Source organism: Physella acuta, unplaced genomic scaffold, assembly GCF_028476545.2.
Source record: "Physella acuta isolate Inbredline_101_S28 unplaced genomic scaffold, ASM2847654v3 ptg001265l, whole genome shotgun sequence".
Lineage (NCBI taxonomy): Eukaryota > Metazoa > Mollusca > Gastropoda > Physidae > Physella > Physella acuta.
In genome coordinates, this window is record NW_026732780.1 from 260,445 (window position 1) to 287,194 (window position 26,750).

Genomic DNA, 26,750 nt, shown 5'->3' on the forward strand with positions numbered 1-26,750 from the left:
GAGTAGTGTTCACGCGGTGTTTGTGTACAAACAACCGTAACAACTGGTGGCCAGTATGGGGGAGACGATATGGTCGAGTGGTTGGGCACACGATTGCTATCCCACTCGACACGGGTTCAAATCTATGTGTTCTAGTCAGTAACGTATTCACACAACTTGTTTTTTACGAGTTGTCTTCGTTTACCCCAAAAAAAAGTGAAAAGATAAAATCGATAGCAAGATTTTAATGCAAACAAACAGACAAAGACTAAAAAGTAGAAAATAATAATCATTAAAAAAGTTTTAAAAACCCCACGTTTTCTGATTGAACTAAAAAGTAGAAAATAAATGCTATACATCACAATAATGCAAGCGATCACTCTACTATAAGCGATGAAAAACGTGGGGCGCCGTGATTTTCTTACAGTTTCTAATACTGTTGACTCTCTACAAGCTCCCTAATAAAAGTCAATAGTATTATCTAATCAATAGTAATATAACTTTTACATCTTATATTAACAATGACCGATAAAAAACTTTTACTAACCCTAACCCACGTTTTTCATCGCTTATAGTAGAGTGATCGCTTGCATTATTGTGATGTATAGCATTTATTTTCTACTTTTTAGTTCAATCAGAAAACGTGGGGTTTTAAAAACTTTTTTAATGATTATTATTTAATAGCAAGGGAAGCTACTAGGAATGACATTCACTTTAAGTTTAGTGCTATGCTGTGCTATAGCCAAATAAGACTAGCGATTCTTCCAATGATCAGACTGAGCGTAAAGAGAACCTACAGTAGTATCTATACTGGATTATTACACGAGGAAGCTAAAGCTCAATTATTTACAGTGTTAATCCATAGGTTGATATATTTAAACCCTTATCACCAACCTTGGGGAAACGCAAGGCTACATCGTCCTCTCGCAATGTATTTGTACAGCTTATCACTGGGGGGTAAAAAAAAATACTTTATCAGTCGCTTCTCAGAAAGATATACACATTATAAAATTATCAGGTTTGGTTTTCCAGGGGAAGTAATCTAAATTATGTCCCCTGGCTCCATTGAGAGGTCTCATCTTAGTGGGATGGAGGTGGCATCTACAATCATGCCATTAGCACATAATTAGTGATGTGTACCTCGTAAGGTAGTACTGTGAGGTGAGTTATAAATCTATACATCTTTTATTATAGGCCTTTTATATATATATATATATATATATATATATATATATATATATATATATATACACATATATATATATGTGTGTATGTGTATGTATAATGTATATGTGTATTTATGTATATTTATATATGTATATATACATATTTATACTGAACTGCATGCATGTATATACTTATATGTACATGTATACATGTATCACTCTCTCTCTGTCTCTCTCTCTCTCTCTGTATATATATATATATATATATATATATATATATATATATATATATATATATATATATATATATATATACAATATCGTGTCATACATTGAACTGTTACAGAGAGGGGAACACGACATATGACTGAAAGGGAAACAATTTTAAAAGAACACTTTAAGTAAACAACAGTTTCTAAGGCGTGTGCTGAAAACTAGGGAGAGGGGGGGGGGGGGGAATGGGTAAAAAAATAATAGGTTTCAAATTGCCTCTGCTTTTGACGCATTTGGTAAACGCCAACATCCCGATGTAACTCCGGTAACAACATCACGATGTTAGCCAGGTTTGAAGTTACTAGGGGCTTGTAGTCTACATTGACAACATTCTAGATGTACCAATTGGGTTTATGATCTGTTTATTAACTTGTGATGTTTACTAGATCTATGTGGTGACGTCGTAATCGGACAGCCTTCTATGAGTTTGGGAACGAGGCCATAGACTCCATTTTTTTAACGCGTATTTAGAAGTTAATGCATTATTTTTTTTTTTAAATCCACCAAAATATGAAGGTAAAAATATTTTGCCATATCTCTTACCAATTTTGCACAATATAAAATTATTAAGGAAAAGAAAACTTTTAAAATTTGTTGTGCATATTTTTATAAAATCCGGAGTTCGAACAATCAGGCTCTGGGAAAGCTTTATATATATATATATATATATATATATATATATATATATATATATATATATATATATATGGTTGTTGTTTTCATATTCGGGTAGGTAGATTGATGGGAAAAACAACAACATATGGCTAAATGCAAAAGTGTAATGTACTTTCATCATCACCCCATTTAAAGTGTTTAAAGTGATTTTAGCACGTGGTTTCTACTAATCAAACTTTCAAAGAAAAAGTGAGTCGCAATAATTTCTTAAGTAGCTCTTTACTATCCTTCGGAAGATATTGTATTACTAAGAATAGGAAGTATAACTAAAGCATTCATTACTAGTCGTCGGTCAATTGTAATATGTATTTAATTTGTGGTAAATTGTTTAATTTTTAAAAATTGTCTGCGCATGTTTTATTCTTTTCGCTTAGCATGCGATTAATTTGTATTTCTTTTTACATTTATATTATGGCCAACAAATATATTGATGTTTCTTTTTTCGGCAACAGAATGAAGTCTGGTTTCTTTCAAGCTGTTGCGCTGGTCGTCTTGTGCTGTCAGTGTCAGTTCTGTGTTGAGTGTCACAAATTCACCGACCAAAAACTGACAGTTGTTTCTGAGAAAGTTGGGCAGAACAACTTGACTTCCGGAGGAAATGACGTAGAGCTTGACCTAGACGACACTGCTTGGGCAGGCGAAGTAAACAAAATGGATGGTCATCGATACGATAGCGGTATCGATACTAGGGATTACATGAGTACTGATTACCAAGTGGAGGAAAGTATGGCGGAGTCTGACGACTACACACGTGTGGAGAAAACGTCATCGGATCACGTTACCATGCTCCCACCACGTGACACATTTCTGTGTCCGCCTTGCGTCTGCTTAAAACAAGTGTTGACCTTTGCCAACTGTACTTCAACGAGATTGAAAACCATCCCTCAAGGTCTGCCTCAGAACATCACCACCCTCGACATGTCGCTCAACAACATGGCCGTCTTCAACGTCACAAACATTCAGCGGTATCGATTCCTGTCACGACTTGTCATCAACCATAACCGAAAGTTGACGAGAATCGCCTACGTCACGCGAGCCAAGAGCGTGTCCCTCGCTGAGCTGGATCTACAGACGAATCACATCACGGCGGTAGAAGACAACAGCCTCGCGCTCATGACCAGGCTCCGCAGCTTAAACCTGCGCGGCAACATGCTCAGTAACATCACCAACTTCACCTTCGCTGGTCTAGTTAACTTAAACGTTTTAATCGTGTCTGCGAATCAAATCCAATTTATTGAACCCGGCGCGTTCGAGCAGTTAAAAAATCTTCAAATTTTAGATATAAGTTGTAACGTAAACTTAGGTTACAAGCGGATGTTTCCTTGGGTGTTCGCTCCGTTACAAGGACTTCGTCAGCTTTTTATACACGGGTCGTCTCGGTCGGAAGAGGTCGACTACCCCAACAAAATGCTCGGAGAGTTGAAAAACTTGGAAATGCTTAGCGCCGATGGACTTCCGCGTCAGGCTATTTTTGGACCGGAAGTGAAGACACTGACGAACTTAACGGAGCTCAAACTCGGATTGAGCTCCCGATGTGCTATTAAAAGCCTCACCAAATCTTTTTTCACCAATCTTCCTTTTTTGAAATCCCTGGAGATGTACCACTGCGACCTGGCGAGGGTGGAGGAGGACGCGTACGAGTTGGTTAACCTCACCCGTCTGTCCTTGACCTACATGGCGAACTACGACCTCGTCACGGCTTTAGATGACTTAAAGTATTTACATAACTCCTCGCTGAGAAGTCTGAGCTTCATCCACCTGTACCACTCGTCGTACCCGTGTCGTTTTTTGAACGGAAGTCAAGCCGTTTACCTGCGGAATTTTCCGTTGGAGGAACTAGACCTGACCGACAACCGCCTAGCTTTGCTGACGGGGGACTTCACTAATTCTCTGCCCGTGACAATACGGAAACTTGTACTGGCCAATAACCGTTTCACTTTCCGACAGCTGTCGTTCGTCTTCGTAAATCTGAAGCATCTCCACGAACTGGACGTCTCTCAGCAAAACTATTTCAAGGACTTCGCCCCGCGCTGGGGAAAACAACATTGCAAAGTGTCGTCCGAGTCCCAATCCACGAAACGATTGGCTGCTTGTTCGCGCATGCGCGATATCCAACCCACGATATCTGTTAACATTTCCGGCGCGAATCAACGTTCGTGTAACCAGTTTACTGAAGCAGACGGTGAAACAACCACCAATGGACCGATATTTCCGAAGAGTCTTAAAATCATCAAAGCCACTCATTTCAATTCGTTCGGAATGCTCATCCTAGACAAAGAAAAACCTGGACCGGAAGATATCGACGTGTCAAACAGTTTTTTGTCGTTGTGGGGATCCGGAGTCCTCCCGTCCGGAATTCGCCGGGCCCGGCTGTATAACAATTACTGCACGAAAATTAAAGTCAACTTTTTCCAGAAAAACAACTCGTTGAGTTACCTGGACATCCACGACAACTTCCTGGGTCCGGGTTTCGCCGAAGACGTCACCGGATCGATTTTTGAGCACACAAGGCACGTGCGACACTTGGACATGCGCAGAAACTTAATCTACGCGCTGCCTAAAATGTTCTTTAAAGGCCTGACGAACATCGAGGTATTAATACTTTCCGACAACAAAATTCAGGTTCTAAATTGTAGTTTTTCAACCATGAAGAAACTAACATATGTTGATTTAAGCCGGAATTCTATTTCGTGGATCAGCGAGGAAGTGAGGAATGAATTTGATGAACTGTCCCAAAACCGGGCATTTTTTATTGACCTGAGTCACAACCCTCTACCTTGTACATGCTCAGGGATAGATTTCCTCCACTGGATGTCTAACACTAAAGCCGTGTTTTTAAACACACGTAATCTCTTCTGCCATCGAGACTCGGGAGAGATGGTGAGTATAGGTGACGTCAGTCTGCGACTGAAAGCGCTCCAACATCAATGCGCCCCCAAAACACTCGCCATCGTCGTTAGCGTTGTATTCACATCGACGTCTGTTACATTTCTGCTGCTGGCTTTGGCGTACCGCTTCCGGTGGAGGCTGAGGTACCTCTGGGCAATCACCCTGGTCAAGCTGATCGGGTTCGAACCGTCGAAGACCGCAGATCTCGACTACAAGTTCGACGCGTATCTAATTTATTCAGACGAGACACGTGAATTCGTGATGCACGAGTGCACGCGCGAGCTGGAGGAAAAACGAGGTCACAAAATCTGCTTCGAGGAACGGAACTTCATGCCGGGTTCTTTGGTCGTGTCGGACATTGTCAGCGCCGTGCAGCACAGCTTCAAGACGGTACCGGTCATCTCGCCGGAGTTCTTCGCGGAGACGTACACCGAGTACGCCCTGAACATGGCGTCAGAGAAGGAGGCGCACAGCCGCAGGCGCGTCCTTCACCTTTGTGTGTACCGCCCGCTGAACGACGACGCCATCCCACTTCCGCTGCTGGCTGTCATGAAACGAAACGACATCACGGAGTTCCCGCCTGAAGAGTTCGCCAACGTGGAGACGATCCAGGTGTTCTGGGATCAGCTGTCGAGGGCTATCGGTCATGGCGGAAACGCTGAAGACGTTAATGAGCAAATTGGTTAAGAGGTGGTTCAAAATTCTCCTTAATTAAATCTCAGCAGTGTCTTAATGAACCGGCAAGCTTTTTTTAACCAAAAATTAATTTGTCTCGGCTATTTAGAATACAGGTTAATTACATGGATAGGGTATGACGGGCAGGCAATTAATGCCAAGTCCGACTTCAGCTCTTATGAACTAATGCGTGGTTTAGGTTGAAGTATGGACTACGCGAGAAAAGGGACCCTAGACAAAAGACCCCCCCCCCCTCCCCGTCTTACTACCTAAATAGCAAAAGCAATTTAGCGACCGACCCCCCTGTAAGTTAAAGTTCCCTTTTAGAATCTTGCTGTCCATGGGGCAAGTGAAGTAGAGTTCACCTGTTTCTGCGAATTCAGCATTTGCACGGATAGTGCGGTCAGCCACCTTTACTTTCCCTAACTTGACTTGAACCGGATTCGAACTCGAGACTTTGAGCAGTTGAGCGATCTTTCGCTAAGCCACGCCGTCCCATACCGGTGACTGTACTACTACAATTATAGAATTTTTCACAATGTTCTTAATTTGAGTTTATCCCACCCAACCCTGTGGCTCAGTCCACGGACAGCTTTAACCAACTTCACCACCTCCTTCCATTCAGATGTTCCCTGTCTTCTCCGTCCAAAATTTCACCCCAAAAATTTAGTGCATTAAAAATTAAAAGCTTATAGCCTACTTATTTCTATTTCCATGTCAATTCCTGATTTTAAATTCTGTTATAAAAAAAAAAAAACAATAGTTTGATGAGCTATTTCTAAAGTTCGACTTTCAATATCTGGACCCAATAAAAACATGAATATCTAGTCTAAGCGAGTAGGTCTACATTTATTTAATCTGTGGACTTAATTGATCTATATAACAATGATGATTTATATTCCACGTTTTCTTTAGTTTTGAATTTTTATTATTATTATAATGTACAAATCTTTCCTGGACAGAACATTTTCTTTATTTGTCAAGGGAGAAAATTACAACACACTTTTGAAAAATACTATTTCTTGTTGTTAAGTCCCTTGATACCAATATTTAGTTGATCTGTTTATAAATAAAATTTACTCCATTTATACATTATGACCATATGTTTTAAAAAGGATGTATGATTGATGTTGATAATGATAAATACTATTATTGACAACGACCTCCCCCTACACGTTTTCAGCTTTTTAAAATTTTCACATATCGAATGCTGCCACAAAAAACGATCTCTGAGTGTTAATACGTAGCTCATCATCACTATAGTCTGCACCATAATCCCCTCTCTCTCCCGCTCTAGGGTAAATTACGTCATTTAGAAAAGGAAATTTAACCCCCCCCCCCCCCCCCCCAAGTTGATATTTTTATTATGCATTTTCCCCCGTCAAGGTTGAATTTTACGCCATGGTATGACGGAATGGATGGTACCATTGTAAAAATTCCAACAATTAAAAAAAATCAAAATCAAAACACTAATACTATAGCACCGTTTCTGAGGGTGCCCATTGAGATTTTTTTTCCTGGGGGCCCACCGGGATGTTTTTTTTTTTTTTTTTTTTGTGTAGACCGGAGGTCCAGTCCACCCCTGCTGGTAGGCTGTGCATATCAATACCCCCCCCCCCCCCCCCCAACACCCCCTCGTGCCTCCCCTGCTCCAAGTGCCCGTTATTTCAAACAATGTTTTGATGCACCTGTCACATGTGACAATCTCAGGTGAATTTTGTTGACGTGACCCAGATCTTATTCCTTTGATACAGGCGATCGTACGATGATTGTTATCGTTTCGTTATCATGCAGGTTATCGCTGGCCGACGACTGCGTGTTTGTGTTATCACTGGGCTGCACAAATAAGTCGACTGCTCCAGTGTGGCCTACATGTCTGTGTACCTGTCTCTGTGCCTGTCTGTGTCTGTATATCTTTTTGAATACGCCGGTGTGCATGTATATGTCACTGTATCTGTCTATATGTATATGTATGTGTTTGGAAATGTCTATGTATCTATTTGTGTATTTGCATGTGCATCTACGGATTTGTGTATCTGTATGTATTTGTATATTTGTTTGCATGTGTATCTGTATGTGTTTGTGTATATGCATGTGTATCTGTGTTTGTATATCTGTCTCTGTACACCACCAGCTCCAGTATGTGCTTAATTAACCCCACTATAAAAACAATTGTGTGGACATGCTCGACTAGTTACACCAGCACCACGCCTGGCTGCACCTGCTTCGACTCTACGAGCAGGCGTCACTGGAGCTGGAGAATTGTTACACATTTTAACCTACCTGACAACCTCTGCCTGCCTGTGGGTCTGCCTGCCTGTCTGTCTGTCCAACTATAAGTCAGCCTGCGGTTCTGCATGTAAGGCTAAAGTGTCAAGATTTTAAGACATTGTCTATTCTTACGAAAAACAAGTAATTAAAAAATTCTAGTGACAATTTTAGCGCAATTTCCTTATGTTATCTAAAAATAGCTCTGTCGTAGCGTAGCGTAAATCAAGAGCAGGGTTAGTAAAACCATTGGTTAGTTATTAAAACGTTTTTTATTAATTTTTATTTCAGTATTTTACATGTTTTATTTACAATAGAGTTACATGACTAAAAACCATTGCGCGCCTAGCTACCGAACGTGATGACGCAGCCATTGAACGTGATGGCGCAGCTATTGAACGTGATGACGCGTGTGGTGTGGTTGGAAAAAATGCCTACTAATTCGGTCCAAATTTTAATTAATTAAAAATTTTTTTTGTGACCGAACGAAAGGATATTTTTGAAAACTTTCTTCGGCAATATTGTTCTAAATTATGGCAGAAATCGATTGGTACATGTTTCAAGTCGCTAAGTGGTCTGGTTGCCGAGATATGGGCCAAAAACTGCTTTTTTTCGAGGTTTTTTGGCTTTTCCGGGAAATCCATGAAAGAAACCCGGAATTTTTATGGCCTATGTTCATTCTCGTAAATTGCTTAACATAATTGCTTTTGGAACTAGTCATCGATATTGCTTCGTTGAGGAGGAGATACGACTTAAAGCCCGGACACACATTCATCCATACATTCATTCATTCATTCATCCATTCATCCATCCATTCCCAGAAATGACGAGTTAATAAACGCAATTCTCCAGAATGGAAATTGCGCTAAAAAAACCCCTTTTAGTTGTTTCTAAAAGGGAACAGAGTTTCTTCCAGGCATCTCTTCGGGGGGGAGGCCCCCCCCCCCCCGAAAAATTCTATCGCTCGCCCCCCCGAAATGAAATTTATATAGAAAATATATACTTTTAACAGTGTCCGCCCCCCCCCCCCCCCAAGAAAGTCTACCGCCCCCCCCCCCCCCCGAAAATTTCAAGTGCCCCCTGGAGAAAAAAGTCGGGAAGAAACACTGAAAGGGAAAGGTGGGGGGGGGGGGGAGGGGGCTTCTTATTAAAAGAAACCACTGCTATCAATTATGGTAATTAATATTATTGTTGTCTCATCATTTATTCCGCCTTAATGACACACGTAATGAAATTAATACACGCATGCGTGAGACAATAAGACAAATCAGTGTTGATAATTAGCTTGATGATATCTAAATTACAATGACAATTAATTACACCTGGGCTAGTTTGTGCTGCCTATTGAAAACCTGTTTTAAGTTAGGTTAGGTTTGCCTGTCGTCACTACTGGAACATAGGCCGCTGACAAGAGCTTTCCAGGCATCTCTGTCCTGGGCTAGTCTCTCAAACTGTCCCCAGGTGTATCCAATCTTCTTGGTGTCTTAATCCAGGTCACGTCTCCAGGTCTTTCTTGGTCTGTCTCTTTTCTTTTTGCCCTGTAGATTCCAGGTGAGGGCTTGTCTTGTTGTGTTGGATACAGGCTTCCTGAGCGCGTGGCCAGTCCATTTTCTCTGGAGGATCTCTTCTTCAGCTGGCAGTTGATTTCTACGTTGCCATCGAACCTCATTTCCGAGGCATACGTTTATAAATGATTGTATTTTCTTCTTATTTATAGCAGTTATTCTCAATGTCTCAGCTCCTTAAAGTAAAACAGGCTTTACTGGCGTGTTGAAGATTTTTATTCTAAGGGTTAAATCTCCAGAACCCCAAATATTTTTAGTTGGTTGAAGACTGCTCTTGCCCATCCTTATTTTTATGTCTCTTTCTGTCCCGCCCTGCTTATCAACTTCGAGGGTAGGTGAATCTTTCCACTACTTCTAGGGCTTCGCCTGACAATGTTATAGGGTTGCTGTTTGATGCATTTACTTTTCCTTCTGTGGATGTTTAGGCCCAGCATGTCGAAAAATTAGCAACACTTTTAGTTTTATCTAGCCTTTGCTGTTGTGTGTCAGAAAGTCCAGGTCATCCAGCTGGTTCCAGAGTGTCCACTATATACCGTTTAAAACCTGTATTACTCTTCACGTTTATTTATTCGTTCTTTACGATAATGCTCCAACAACAGTCACCATTTGACCCACCACCACAGACACTTTAACTCAGCACGACCACCACCACTAACACCCTTCAACCCATCACCACCACTTTTAACAGTGTCCGCCCCTCCCCTCCCCCCCCCCCCCCCCGAAAATTCCACGTGCCCCAAAGACTAACAACGCTGGCTGAGATTTGCCCACGTTCAATCTACAATCTACATTACTGTACATCTGCCATAAGGTCAACTGAGCTGCTTAGTTAAAACTGCATACCGCCCACCAAATGACCATCAACCAAGAAAACGATGTACACATTTATCTTGTACAGCGGTGACAGTTTCATTTTTTAAAGTTGAGGACAAGTCCCAATAAGTAGTATTTATGTGTTTTCTTTTTTTTTTGTTGTAAATATAGATTGGCGTGCAATAATTAAAAAAACCGCATGTAGTGGAAGTGACAAAATATCATATGGATACCATCAGTTCTAAGCGAAAAGAGCTTTTAAAACTTAAAAGTCGAGCATTTTAAAATTAAGCTCACACCATTGTTTAAAGTAGTGAATTTTTTTCAGCAGTAAACATATTGTTATTGTACTGATAAAATAATATCTAGCCAAAGACCTTGACCCTTCTGACCCCGCCATATCATACACATAACATCAGCAGTCTAGACTGGGTGTGTGGCGTGATGCGCTGACATAGGCCAACACTGAGCTGACCCGAGTTGGACCAGACACAATGGCGTGATCGGTTGACACCAGTCAAAACAAACAAAATGGCCGCTGTCTACTGCATGACAGGCTAACCAAAACAGAAAGTCTGGGATTCGACTTTTGTGTGTTTATAAATTATAACGCCGCAAACTTGAGAATGAACAGGACAAAAATTTACTTTAAAAAATGGATGAGGCTTAATAAATTATTTTAAAAAAAAATGTTAACTAATGGGAGGTAAAGGTTTTAATAAACTTAATTTACTTGTTGTTTCCCTTGACATGCTGATTAACTATTTGCCCGAGATGGGGTGTGTTCATTGAGAATGAAATATGAGAACCCCGATGTTATTGTCATCTTCAAATTTTTTTAATATACGTAAACATGTTAGCGGTTTTATTGAACTGATCTAAGGGTTTATGTTTAGAGTAATTTCAATTAAGGACCCTAATTGTAGCTGTTTGATTTTGAGTAGAAATTTTTTTTTTAATTAAATATTTATAATTGACTTTAAAATGCTGGCGTTACAAAAAATACGTCACTCATAGCTGATATAGTCGACGGCAATCAGTGTTTCTTTAAGACTTTTTTCTCCGGGGGGGGGGGGGGGGGGGGGAAGGCGCACTTAATATTTTCAGGGGGGGGGGGGGGAGGGCGGACAATGGTAAAAGTGAAAAATTATTTTCTATATAAATTCCATTTCGTTTGTCTTGATTAGGTTATGGGTTGTGTGTTTATACTAGCTAAACTTGTAGGATTGCATGTGATAAATATTATACTAAGATTGTTTTTAGGATCTGTTTAATTTTGTAAAGTTCATAGGACTTGTAATATATAACCCTGTCCAAAAAAAAAAAATCTACTACCTTTTTTTTTGTTCATTGTAATTATCTAATGTAGACACTAAAAAAAGCTTTGAAAATGAAATAAGCAGCAACAGGGAAGTAGATCTAGAATAATCTAGATAAACACGTTTGCAGGCAAATATTATGAGATAACAGTAGCTGTTAATATTGTGACATAAATGTTGTAAACACTGTGACAAACTTAGCTACAGTGGTGTTGCCATTAGCCTAATTAACTTAACTAAAACAATCGTTGTAATAATAATATGATAAAGTCGTAGCTTAACATTATGTAATCTGTGTTTTTAAAGTTTGCGTCATAATATTATACCAGCAACAGCAACACCATACGTAAACAATCCCCGAGACTAATAGCCAATTATCCGGACAAGCGTTATCTAACGGTACGGTGTCGGCTAAATTAATTATTTCAATTAACCTTTCACTGACGTCAGCCGAGTGGGGAACGGTACGGGTGACATGTGGGTCAGATAGCGTCAAAAAAATCGTCCGGCTATGACACGGCAACTGTCCCCGTCAAAACAAACACGGTGCATCACGTGACCGGGGGGTCAGCGGGTCAAGCTGTAGGTGGCGTCATGGGTAGAAAGTGAACCGGTCAGCACATTATTTAGTTAGGCCGGAAGTGGGGCCTGGGAACATGGACAGCAAATCACGCACTCTATGTTGGCGCGAAAGTTTATCGAGTCGACATCGGCATCTGGGGGCTGGTTGGTTTAGCCATACCCATGGATTTGAATATCGCTATTTATCACTGATGAAATCGAAAACACTTCTATCACAAACTGAAACGCAACCACAGCTCTAACCCTAAGCCGATCCCTAACGCGAACCAGCACAAATGATCAGCTTGACACGAGATGTCCGGCACGGTACGGCTAACCAGTCACGTGACGGGTACGGCTAACCAGTCACGTGACGGGTACGGTTAACCAGTCACGTGACGCTTGCAGTGTACACACGTTTTTTATTATTTGATATCAATCTAACGAAACGATAACGTAATGCAAGGCTGCTCTGGCTAAGTCCACTGCCAACATTGCAGTTAAACATGCCCAAATCCACGTCCAATGTTTAAACCTGATCCCAGTCAAATGGGCTGTAGTGCATTCACCCCACAAACACAAATGGTGCTGATGGTACCTTTATTTACACAGTAGTGAGCAAGCATATTTTTGAACCTAAATATTGAGTTATCTAGTAGATATTTGAACCCAAATATTTAGTCATCTAGTAGATATTTGAACCCACATATTTAGTCATCTAGTAGATATTTGAACCCAAATGTTTAGTCATCTAGTAGATATTTGAACCCACATATTTAGTCATCTAGTAGATATTTGAACCCAAATATTTAGTCATCTAGTAGATATTTGAACCCAAATATTTAGTTATCTAGTAGATATTTGAACCCAAATATTTAATTATCTAGTAGATATTTGAACCCAAATATTTAGTTATCTAGTAGATATTTGAACCCAAATATTTAGTCATCTAGTAGATATTTGAACCCAAATATTTAGTTATCTAGTAGATATTTGAACCCAAATATTTAGTCATCTAGTAGATATTTGAACCCACATATTTAGTCATCTAGTAGATATTTGAACCCAAATATTTAGTCATCTAGTAGATATTTGAACCCAACCATCTAGCCAGCAAGTAGATATTTGAACCCAACCATCTAGCCAGCAAGTAGATATTTGAACCCAACCATCTAGCCAGCAAGTAGATATTTAAACCCAACCCTAATCAGCAAGCAGATATGTAAACCCAACCCTCCAAAGCTGTAAACCATGCCGAGATTTCTTAAGAAACCCTAAATAGATAATAACCCCAAAACACTGTTTAATGAGCTAAATAGACAAAGAGACTTTGTTACAGTATAATTATATAGATTAAAGATGGGTCACATACTGGATATGGAGCGGAAAGGTCGACACACGTTTACACAGTACTACATTAAGCGGTCAGAAACATTTTAGGCTTATTACCATTGTATAAAGCCATCTTGTATTAAGCCATTTTACGACAAAGGGACAGCTCTAGACTGCTAACTTCAAAGTCTCGAGTTCGGATCCTGGGTTCTAGTCTGTAGGACATCCTTGAGTACGCCAAACTTTGATGAGTACCTGAGTCATCTGCCTATGTGTCTTGGGCACGAATGGGGAAAGATGAAATGATATCATAATAAGACATACTATGCTGAGACATACTATGCTGACATATACTATGCTGAGACATACTATGCTGAGACATACTATGCTGAGACATACATACTATTTTGAGACCTGCAGACCGAAAAATAATTTCTATTTAAATAGTTATGAGCTGCAGAATTACGTGATACAATATATTTCACCCCGCTATTTGCGCCTCTTTCAAATACAGTTTCAAAGGGAATTTAATTGAAGTTTACATAGCGTTATAGTTATACATCGGGGAGGGGTGAAAAAAGGGCGTATTTCAAATCTGAAAGAAGTGCGCTTATTCAAATTGATATATTGTCGGATCAGGGGTAGTAGGTTGCCGCCCACCGGATGTTTCCAAAGAATGAAGGTTGCCGATCACATGAGTTTTCGACCACTTAAGTGTTTCCGATCATCTGAGTTTCCTAGCACCAAAATTTCCGACTACCTGAATTTCCCAGCACAAAAATTTCCGACTACCTGAGTTTCCTAGCACCAAAATTTCCGACTACCTGAATTTCCCAGCACCCAAATTTCCAACTACTTGAGTTTACTAGCACAAAAATTTCCGACTACCTGAGTTTTTAAGCACCAAAATTTCCGACTACCTGAGTTTTTAAGCACCAAAATTTCCGACTACTTGAGTTTCCTAGCACCAGAGTGTTTATTTTCTTAAGATGTGGCCATGTTGCATGTCACGAACGACCTTAACCTTTAGCTGACCTCCCACCCCCCTTGGCACCGTGTTGTCAGGCATAAAGGTCACAGCGTGTTTCTTGGCCTTCACCCCTGCGAGCAACATGGCCCCTTGGCTCAGGACGAGTAGGACAAAGATAAGTGCTGGGCGCTATGGGAGGGAGGAGGGTTCGGACTTGGTGCTCACCCTTCCCCCCCCCCCCCCCCCCACTACCACCACCAGCACGAAACATTACTACAGTGGGAGATGTCTGTTCAATATTATAATCCTGAAAAAAAATAATTTAAAAAAATAATGTCAAAGTTTTAAAAAATAATTACTGAGCTTGTAACATGATCATGTGATATTACACATAGAAGGAAAAAATATTGGCCTTAAGTAAATGTTTGGCTTTCTTTTAAACCCTCATAGTTTGTTTTAAAAAGATATTTTGTTTCTACTTAACAAAGCCCTTAAAGATCCCAATCTGCTAAAACTAATCGACCATCAAACTGTATAAGCCGTTTTGAAAAAAAAAAATTATTTATGTTTTAACAATTTTTTTTTGCGGCAAATAATTAGTTTCACACACAGATAATGAATAAGGAGATATTTTACCACAAGCACATAATGTATTTATTTTATAAATCGATCGCCCCTCCCACCCCCCAACACAAGCACACACACACACACACACACACACAAAAGGGCAAAGAACTGGGGTGCGAAATTTGGTCCATATCTATTCTCTCCACTTTCTGTTGACTTAGGTTTTGCAATAAGCTTGTCTGTATTTTTTTTTCATTACATTGAACCAGCAGAGAAGGGGTTAATGACAAGATCTTATAGTGTGCAAATGTGCAAAGTAAAACTGTAGTTAGGTGTATTGGTGTAAGGTCTATGATGTGTTATGGGACGACGTGGTATAGTGGTAGAGCGATAGACTGCTAATTTAGAAAGTCTCAAGGGTTCAAGTCAGTTGTACGTCCAAGCAGCTCTGATGGGTACCTGACTCATGTTAGGGAAAATAAAGACGGCTGGGCATAGTGCTGACCACACTATCTCTTCATATGCCGAGATAACAGAAACTAGGGAACTCTACTTCACTTGCTCCATAAACCGTCAGGTTTGAAAAGGGAACTTTACTTACTTTACTATGATGTGTTAAATACATTTGTTTAAGAGTGTGGAATATGAGAAGTTTTGGTGAAATAGGTTTATGTGCGTGACACACGTATGAGATGCAGAGTTTCTTACAGGCTTCTCCACCCCCCTCCCCCCCCCCCCCCGGAGAAAAAAAGTATGGAAGAAACACTGATGGGATGATTTGACGAAATAGTTGTAAGACATAGTTTTAATTGTATGACATATGTTTGGGATGTTTTGGTAAAATAGTTTATGTGTGGGGCACAAGAGATCAGAGTTTCTTCCAGGCATCTCTTCGGGTGGGCGGAGTCCCCCCCCCCCCGCAAATTTTTTTTGCCGCCCCCCCCCTCGAACGAAATGAAATTTATATAGAAAATATATACTTTTAACAGTGTCCGCCCCCCCCCCCCCCGAAGAAAGTCTACCGCCCCCCCCCCCCCCCGAAAATTTCAGGTGCCCCCCCCCCCCCCCAGAGAAAAAAGTCTGGAAGAAACACTGCAAGAGATGTGTGGGAGAAAGTGCTTTATACATAAAACATCATCAACATCTGGGATGTATTGATAAAATAAACTTTCTCAAGTCCATACGATTACTTACTTCTTCCATGACAGCCATAGGGGCCTTATCAAAATTATTTTAAGTGTCTACATCAAACAAGCCCCGACCCTAATGATGATGGCAACCACGCAAGCATCTTTGTGTTTTACAATATATTTTTAACTGCTAATACTTCTATCTGAGGAAAACAGTTCTGACGAAGCAAGGTTCTTTTAAAAAAAAATTGGAATTCTATATTAAACCACCATTTACACAAGAAGGTCAAAGTTCACCCGGGTCATCTTTGTCCGGCAGATGACCTTGCTCGAACAATGACCAAGTTTATTGACTCGACCCGAGCGGAGCAAAAAATATTTTTATTTTTTTTAAACCCGTGGCCTAAAAACATCAGGGACCATCACGTGCCGGGTCAATACTTCCCGGCATCCCAGAATTCCCCTCCCGGCAAGATGGCGGCGCGATGGAACCGACCAGTACTCCTCACCACCGTGTCACGAGGCCTGACCGTAAGACCTTTTGTTTCCGAATCGGTACAGATAAGACGGCTCGTCTGCTGGTAATACCACACCGATGCCCTACAACTGGATTCAGACGCGACGAACGTGACCAACATGGCGACGATGTAATCAGCGGGGAGATTATGTAACCCAAAGTGTAACTGTTATCTAACACATTATGTGGTCCATCTTACGTAACAGTGGCTCTTATCTTCGGAAACCTTATTTTAAAGTTAATTTAGACAGCGATATATATATATATATATATATATATATATATATATATATATATATATATATATATATATATATATATATATATATATATATGTGTGTGTGTGTGTGTGTGTTAAACAGTATAGAGAATATAGAGTTGATAAAATAAAGAACAAAAAGCAACCAAAATAAGTTTCCCCAAATGCTGCCGGGTAATTGTTTTAGCTGAACATAACATCTCGAGCTTGATTCCTTATTTCCTTCAAAAAAGCTTCTCTACTAAATAAAAACTGCCATTATCAGCAGTCTGTCAAGAAGCCTACTATCCCTCCTCCCAATCAATTCTATAAATTACATCTACCGTTTATTTATTATTACAGTTAATTAGTATTAACTGTCGTCCTTAAGAAAAATAACCTCATATATCAACCCCATTACATCATCTGAATCTGCTTCACCTACTTGCACTGTTTTTACATCATGGAGATTTAAAAAATCTGGCCACTAGAGCCGTAATTTTTGTTTGTTTTTATTTACTAATTCAAAATTATTATACAAAATTAACGTATTGTTGTATAAGATTATTCTCAAGTTTGCATTCCTATATCTTACAACATTATCCTACCTACCTGTGAGGGTGGGGGTGTTTTGATGATGGAATCACCCACCAGTTGTGATGGTACGAATGTTTTACGATGAATGAATGATGATGACAGAAATATCCAACACAGGTTCCAAGTTGAAAATCAAAATGTTCTTTATTCAAATGTATATAATCAATTTTCTACCTAACTAATCTACACTGTACTACTTCTATCTGACTGTCCATACCACATGCTACCTACTACTACTAACTGTTCACTATACTACTAACTACGCACTCCCATGACCAATCCTAACACTAACTTTCTGTTCCCTAGCTCTACATTTTACGACCGTCTCTAACCGCTTCCTAACACCTTCTCTATTCCTCGCTAGCTACCTATCAACTGCCGGCCTATCTCTCTACTACTGACCCACGCCTCAGTGGTCAGCTGACCCTCCCACGTGACCGGTCAGTTCGCGTATTTTTATTGGTCTCTCTCTCTGACTAGTCTGACCAACTTGCTATAGCCTGCTTCTGCTATCTACCTGAGCTCGACGCAACCTTGCGTCATCACATATCTCCCTCCCTTTCTGTAGCTGACAAATTATATTTTTCAGCGTCTGCTACTCATCTAATACATCAACAACTATCTATCTTACTACTCTATTCTATCCCTAACATCAATCATATAAATCAAATACAAAATGGGACAGCACAGTTTACAAAAACATAAAATCTTGTGTCTGTGTTCCTGAAAAAAGAATGTCATTGTTTTCGTTCTTGTGTAAGTATCATGACGTCTGTAGTGTTTCTGCTTGATAATGTATGTCTATGTTTCATGGTATGTGTGAATCCAATCATGTGTAACTCAGTTCTGGCTAGGTTGTCGTGTACTGGCCTTGAGCTAATCTTAGTAGAATGTGTAACTGGTTGAACGGCTCAGCGAGCAGTGTAAGTGTATGTGAAAGTTATGTAATTGTTGGCGTTCCTCTGTGGTGGGTGGGTTGTGGCGAGTTTTGATTTAATTTCCCGTGAGGCGGGTGTAGGCGTAACTTTCGTTGGTCAATGTGATGACGCAACAATCTGATCTCAACGCTGGTTGAGACGTCCACGTAGAGTGGTTATGCGATGAACTGGAGCTGTCTGATGCGGTGGTGAACAATGACGTAACGTTCCGACGCTGGGAACTTGGACGATGGGTCGTCTACCCTTTGTATGTGCCGACGTAGGTGTACGTAGCTGGCGGTCTGTTATTCAACTCCAGTGCGGGGGGCGAAGCGGTGGCGATGCGTCCGCTGTCTTGACCAGGGCAATTCTCTGTTAAGCAGGGCTGTTCGCTGTCCAGGTAATTCAACGTAATCAGGGCTTCAGGTGGCGGCACTCTTTGAAGTGTCTGTTTCATCTCGTCTCATTCTGTGTAAGCGTTGGTGGGTCTGAAAATGGTATTTCGAGACCATGAGCAATGGTTTTACGTGGACTTTTTATTGCCCGCGCAGACAAGTATTCAGACAGAGGTACCTTCCATTAAAAAAAACCTCAATCCCAAATTTAAACGTGCTGAACATTTGTCTGGCGGTACATACAGCATACAAAAATAACATTACAAAAATAACCAAATAAAAAAATCAGTACACTCTAATCTAACAACAATCTGTAAAGCCTAATAAACTCAATAGACGTAAACACTACTAGAGCTTAGAAATAGCTTCACAAAAAGAATAGACATGTGAGTGTGTATCGTGTCATTTCAACACGTGATCATATAGTGGAGCAGCTCTCACTATCTGACTTCTGACAAAAATCTGGCTGGCTTGACTTAATTGACTGATTTCACTTATGACTTCAGTAACTTGACTTATTTCACTTTGACTTCAGTAACTCGACTGACTTCAAATTAACGACTGACTTCACTTTGGACTTCAGTAGCTTCACTGACTTCAATTTACGACTTATTTCACTTTGACGACTGACTTCACATGACGACTAATTTCCTTGACGACTAAATTCTCTTTGACGACTAAAGTCTCTTCACTGCGACAACTAAATCGACTGACTTCATAGACCTCTGACTGACTTCGACTTCAATTCAACTTTAAGGACTTCACTGACTGACTTGAACTTCGACGACTTAAACGTCTTCACTTTGACTTCAAAGACTTTTCCTTGACTTCAACTACTTCAATATGACTTCAAAGACTTCACTTTGACTTCAACAACTTCAATATGACTTCAACGACTTCAATATGACTTCAAAGACTTCAATATGACTTCAAAGACTTCACTTTGACTTCAACAACTTCAATATGACTTCAAAGATTCACTTTGACTTCAACGACTTCAATATGACTTCAAAGACTTCAATATGACTTCAAAGACTTCACTTTGACTTCAACAACTTCAATATGACTTCAAAGACTTCACTTTGACTTCAACAACTTCAATATGACTTCAAAGACTTCAACGACTGACTTAGATTAACCTTACTTCAACTTCAAAGATTTCAACGACATCACTTTGATTTCAAAGACTTCACTATAACTTCGACGATTTCACTTCTTCACTATGACCTCAACGACTTTAATATAACTTCAAATACTTTTCTTTGACTGCAACATGACTTCAACTACGTCACTATGACCTCAACTACGACTTCAACAACTTATTGACTGACTTGACTGACTTCAAATAACTTCTTTGACTTCAGTTCTGACTTATACTTCACTGACTTCAATAACACTATTGACTTCAGATTTGACTACTCTGACTTCTGACTTCAACTGTATCGACTTCACGCCGATTTTCTCGACTACTTAGATCAACACAAAACTACTCGACTTGACTTCACTATTATGTATTATGTCCGTTGTTCAAAATCATTTATGGGGGCGGTCCGGGTCAAATTCCTGGTCATGGGGTTGGTGTTCTAGGGCAGATGCGTGTTATCTATTTGATGTACTTTCCGTTTCACTAATTCTAACGCTAACTCTGCTTTTGTTCTTGACATGTTTTACTATCTTGGCTATCTTGTTTTCTAACTTATTCTCTACAAATGTTCCAACTTCTCCTGTTTTGTCTAATGGTATGCCCCGTTTATAGCATTGAAACTCTGCCTCCATGGTTGTGTATGTGTATGTGTGTGTGTTGAGGAAAGTCAAAATAACTAAGGCAACAGTGCGTAACAATAGAATGAGTAAGGCAGAAAAACCGCTGGCACAAACTGTCCAGCACGGGTATAAACCCAAACGTTTAAAAAAATGTTGGAAGGTACTTATCTTTTTTGATATGGTGACTGTTCCCTTGTATTGGTAATCCACTCGTTCCGGTTGAAGAAACCCGCTGTTGTGTTGAGTTAAAGAAATCTGTACACCAGATGTACTCCGTCATGAGTAAACCGATATACTGTCTTTCCTGTCCTCGACCCGCGCTCCACCAGTTGTGAGGGTGGGGATTTTTAAGAAAGGCGGTAACGAATGAATAACACACAGTTCAAGTTCCAAATACAAAGTTCTTTATTCAAATGTATATAATCAATTTTCTACCTAACTAATCTACACTGTACTACTTCTATCTGACTGTCCATACCACATGCTACCTACTACTACTAACTGTTCACTATACTACTAACTACGCACTCCCATGACCAATCCTAACACTAACTTTCTGTTCCCTAGCTCTACATTTTACGACCGTCTCTAACCGCTTCCTAACACCTTCTCTATTCCTCGCTAGCTACCTATCAACTGCCGGCCTATCTCTCTACTACTGACCCACGCCTCAGTGGTCAGCTGACCCTCCCACGTGACCGGTCAGTTCGCGTATTTTTATTGGTCTCTCTCTCTGACTAGTCTGACCAACTTGCTATAGCCTGCTTCTGCTATCTACCTGAGCTCGACGCAACCTTGCGTCATCACACTACCCCTTAGCACATCACATAACAATGCCACGTACAAGGAAGTCCTTTAAATTATTCCCATCTTATAAAAAAAGTTTTTTTTCTTCTTCTCTAAATCCCGACATCTTTAATACACCTAAAATCCTTCAGTATAAAAACATAGTTAAATCCTTTTGGCGATCACATCAAAATCCTGTACAGCCATATCTCATAACATCTACAAATCTTATAAGATATACAATTCAAACATCTCCAAAACCTTCAACGAAAGATCCACATTTAATCAATCATTTAAATCTTTAAATCAGTTTCATCACCACGTCTGTAGATAACAAATATAGTTCTATGGAACTCGTTTTTCAATTTTACCCACAACAAGCACTTAATGGGAGTAACAAAAACAATAGAAAATACACGTTTTTGCTATTTTTTGTCTTATGATGAAGAAAGTTACACATAAGCCAAACATTGTTTAACTTCTTCTTCTTCTTCGTTCTTAATTTTAGTCTTAGAAGGGATCCCCTGGTTATGCGCCAAATAGGCCATTGACTCCGATTTCAGCCCGCTTTTCTTTTTGGATTTGCTTCCATAGCCTTTGTCCAACCAAGAACAAACTACAAGGCAGCATTTGTTAGATTTTGGAGATATCTCCTAGCTAACGAGCCTCATCTGCCCGAGGTTTCGAACTTGAGACTTTTCGGTTTAGCAACCATAAGCTTTACCGACCGGACCACGCCAACCCCTTGCTTAATAAAAGACGACGACACGATCAAAACGCTTTGATAAAACCATTTATCATCGCTGGCGGCTATGTATCTAACCCAGTGGCGTGGCCAGTATCGTCTCAAGGGGGGAGTTCCAATTTTTACCCGGGGACAAACTTTCGATTTGCACCCCCCCCCCCCCCCTCAAACTTTCGATTTGCACCCCCCTCAAACTTTCGATTTGCACCACCCCCCTCAAACTTTCGATTTGCACCACCCCCCTCAAACTTTCGATTTGCACCCCCCCCCTCAAACTTTCGATTTGCATCCCCCTTAAACTTTCGATTTGCACCCCCCTCAAACTTTCTATTTGCACCCCCCCCCCTTTTTTATACTTTTTATATATATACCGAGGGGTCTATGGGGGGTGGGGTTATAACCCCCCCCCCCCTGCCTACGCCACTGATCTAACCCCAAATTAGTACTGGATCTAGCAGAGCCTGATCATATTTGCTGTAGTTCGGGGTTAGTTTTTTTTTTAATACAAGAGGGCGCCCATCTGTTCTATAGTTTAGGCAGTGCCGGCACCAGGTTATTTAGCGCCCTAGGCAAAACTTATCAAAACGCCCCCTTTCACACAAATTAATTTCTAAACAGATGTATAAGAAAACAATTAATTAAACGTGCCATATTAATTTATTATCAATTGCATACACGTTATAAGTAGAAATCAAAATCAAATTTTACTTGCCTCCTTAGTCTCAACAATTTGTACTAATTCCTTCAATTCCAGTTTGCAAGCGTAATCACATTTAATTGAAATTGTTGCTAAGTCCACGAGACTACTTTGTACTTTATGACATAGCCCCCCCCCCCCCTAATAGAACAATTTTGAGTGCTTCCTCCCCTCGCGCGGGGGGGGGGGGGGGGGGGGGGGCAACAGGTCTGGGAACAAACCCCTGAAAAAAAAAGTTCTTGTAGTGTTGGGCTCTCTGCAGTCCTCCCAAATTGAATTCCAAAACGGAACGGATCTGGTTTAAGCTTGACTGTCTTTAGTTATAATTTTGAAGTGTCTATATTATTATTGTGTGATTATGTAACGATCTTTTTTGTTTTTGAAAAATTAAAGGTTATGCATGTTATAGGTTCCAGCCTTAAATTGTTATCTATGAATCCTTTAGGAGAGGGTGCAAAATATGAATAGACAATTAATTAGATGTTTAATTTACGACTGAGACTGTATGTCTACTAACATTAAGTATTGCAATCTACAACGGCTACAGATGTATTTGTTTTTCAACTTGATAATGCTAAAAAAAAAACCTACCAAACTATTTTGTTTAGAACTTAAGCTCTATATAATTTTTACAATAGCAAATAATAACTTAAAGTTGTATCTATATGTAAGAGGTCAACCTAAGGTGAAAGGTGCAGGAATTTGAAATTAATGTAAAGCTAAACAATGAATTATCTCCCATTTGAAAATCCAGAAACCAAAATTTTACTCAAGGGAAATAGCTTTCACAAAGAATAGCTAAATTAACCAAGTGTAACTAAGACATGCTTGAAAAACACAATAAAGCGCTCTAAATTTCATTATGTAATAATTATAACAAATATTTTATATTAGCTATGTAATCTTGTAAAAACAATATATTTTACCTATTGAATACTTGACTGTATGTTTTATTTGAAAGCTTAAAAACGGTAGCTTTACTGTAGCATACTTCTATTCAAGTTTGACGACATACTATTAATTTCGCCTGTATTAATTACTCAAAGTTACATAAATTTTGGATCCCCGATTTAAAGGGACGTCTTTCAAAAAAACAAACTAACACGGGTAACTGTGTTAGTTAGACATTGCAAGAATTATTGATTAAATATACAAAAATTAAAATTTGAAAAAAAGAAAAGTTTACGGTTGGTTATAAATTCCATCCTATTTAATATTATATATTAATACTTTGAGAGTGGTAATATAGATTCCTAAACATAACTAGACTCAATGCTCCAGAACTACGACGCCATCTCGTTTAACTTCACCAAGCTCTACAAACGATACTCCAAATCAACAACGATTTCACTGGACCTACTACTACACTTTAACAGTCAACAAAATTCGATTCCTTAATACCACATGAATCAATACTCCCGAACTCCAGAACTACGATCAGTGGCGTAGCGAGGTCGGGTGTCACCCGATGCGACACTCAATGGTGTCACCCCCCAGAGGCGTCACCCTTCCCGGGGAGAAACTTTCAAAATTTCGATTTGCACCCCCCCTCAAACTGTCGATTTGCACCCCCCCCCCAAACTTTCGTTGTGCACCCCCCCCCCTCAAGTTTTTCACTATATATTTTGCTATTTTTTGCCCCCCTAAATGGTGTCACCCGGTGCGATCCGGACCCTCCGCCCCCCTATTACCAATCAGATTCCACTAGATCTTCAACTACAAAACAGCCGAATAAAATTATGACACTTTAACACTTCGATACTTTATACCTACGAAACCATATCAGCAACAGCCTTCCGCCGTTACTCCCAAATCTAAACGATTCATCAAAACTTACCAAACAAGTACAATACTTTAAACACCCCGCCATTACAAAACGCTATACACCAGGACAGATTTCTAATTCAGTCAGAGAAAACGAGACTTACAAGCCCTATCAAAATTAGATAACCGTTTGAATTGTTCGAAATTTAAATTACGAACTTATTTAATCGTTTTCTAAATCACTTGTATGACACCAAATTAAAAAGGCAACGTGACTGGTAAAAAGCGCCCCGACCTTTCCAAATTAGGGAGGTGGGGTGGCATTTTCACCATCGCAATTAAATATAGGCCTAAATAGACCTAATTTTAGGGTGGGGATGCAAAATTGATAGTGATAGTTCGTCCTGGGTAACTTTATAAAAGTTATTAATTATTAGGTACTTTTTGATAATAGCGATTAAATATTTTGCGCCCCCCCCCCTAGGGATGGCGCCCTCGGCGACCGCCTAGTTCGCCTTATAGGTAGCGCCGGCCCTGAGTTTAGGGTAACAACATAGTTGCAATAGTTGTCACGCATTGTTGCATAAATCAGACCTCCCCCCCCCCCCACCACACTTTTTAAACAGTCACATCCCGTAAAATTGTTTTCATCCTATAGCTTTATTATTGTTTCTGTGTATCCTTTAAGAGAGGTTTAATGGGTTCCGGTACAGGATCTAGTAAGAATAGTATGTGGTCTAGTTATACAATGGTTATCGTAGGAGTATTGGGTGTGTGGGAGCCTCAGAGGTGTGGAAATATTGGGGATTGGGGTATTGAAGTTGTAAAGGTATTGTAGGCAGTGGGAATATTGGAGATTGTGGTTTTGGAGGTGTGGAGGTATTGGGGGTGTGGGAGTATTGGTTGGAGATTGGAGTTTGGGGTATTGAAGGTGGGAAGGTATTGAGGGTGTTGGAATATTAGGGATAGGGGTATTGGAGGTGTGAAGGTATTGGGGGTGTGGGAGTATCAGAGGTGGGGGAGTGTTGTAGGTGTGGAGGATTGGGGATGTGGGGGTTTTGGGGTATTAATTGTGTGCGGGGTATTGGAGATGTGGGTGTATTGGGTGTGTGGATAGTGGAAGTGTGGGGTGTATTGGAGGTGTGGTTTATTTTGGGTGTGATTGATGTGTGTGTGGGGTATTTTGTGTGGGTGTATTGGGTGTGGGGTATTTTGTTTGAGGGTATTGGAGATGGGGTTTATTTTGTGTGTGATTTGTGTGTGTGGGGTATTTTGTGTGGGTGTATTGGGTGTGGGGTATTTTGTTTGAGGGTATTGGAGATGGGGTTTATTTTGTGTGTGATTTGTGTGTGTGGGGTATTTTGTATGCGTGTGTTGGGGTATTGGAGGTGGGGGAGTATTGAAACTGTTTAGAGTAAAGCTAAGGGGGAGGTGTTGTATTGGTGATGGAGTGTCGTGGTAGAGGTGGTAGTTATTTGTGAAATGCCCTGGTAGTAAATTGTGGTAGAGTTTCTAGAATGTCGTAGTAACACTATCTTGCTGTGGTAGAGTTTCTAGAAAGTCGTAGTAACACTATCTTGCTGTGGTAGAGTTTCTAGAATGTCGTAGTAACACTATCTTGCTGTGGTAGAGTTTCTAGAATGTCGTATTAACATTATCTTGCCGTGAGCTCTGTATGCCAGTAACAAAACTCAGTTACCACACAGCACACCTAACACATGTAGGTCCACCACGTCAGCATCTGACCAGTGATGACGTAGTAACACGTGACCCAGAGCTGTGAGCAGACCGGACACGGAGTTCAAGCCTGCGTGTGAGTGACACAGGGAGTGCTGTTGACCACTTAAGGAGATGAGTTCAGCTACGTGACGTCACGGGAAATATGTAAAACGTCGTTTTATTTATAGAAGGGTATTTTATTTCTTCAGAAAAATCCAAAAGTATTTTAAAAATTGTGTTGCCAATGCAGAATAGCATAAAAAAGTGCGTATAAATTCGGGTGGCCAACTTAACTGTAGTTCTTCAGGTGCTTATTTGGGTATGGGTGCCCTATCGTTGAGCTGCGATTTCCAGCGTAGTGAAGAAGATTGATCCTTATACCATATGGTAAAGTTACCGTTTCTAGCCTGGCGATCCATGAGACGGAAG

General features: G+C 40.2%; 1 protein-coding gene across 1 annotated transcript; it reads left to right on the forward strand.

Moving 5' to 3' along the window:
• The first annotated feature begins 1,057 nt into the window (after positions 1-1,057).
• Positions 1,058-6,609, forward strand: LOC131957780 (toll-like receptor 4). Its single transcript, XM_059322557.1, has 2 exons — positions 1,058-1,140; positions 2,546-6,609. The coding sequence occupies exon 2, from the start codon at positions 2,547-2,549 to the stop codon at positions 5,667-5,669; it is 3,123 nt and encodes a 1,040-aa protein (XP_059178540.1). The 5' UTR covers positions 1,058-1,140; position 2,546; the 3' UTR covers positions 5,670-6,609.
• Positions 6,610-26,750: the final 20,141 nt, after the last annotated feature.

Excerpts from the sequence above, each read along its gene's own strand:
- LOC131957780 (XM_059322557.1), top strand. The coding sequence starts at position 2,547 with ATGAAGTCTGGTTTCTTTCAAGCTGTTGCGCTGGTCGTCTTGTGCTGT.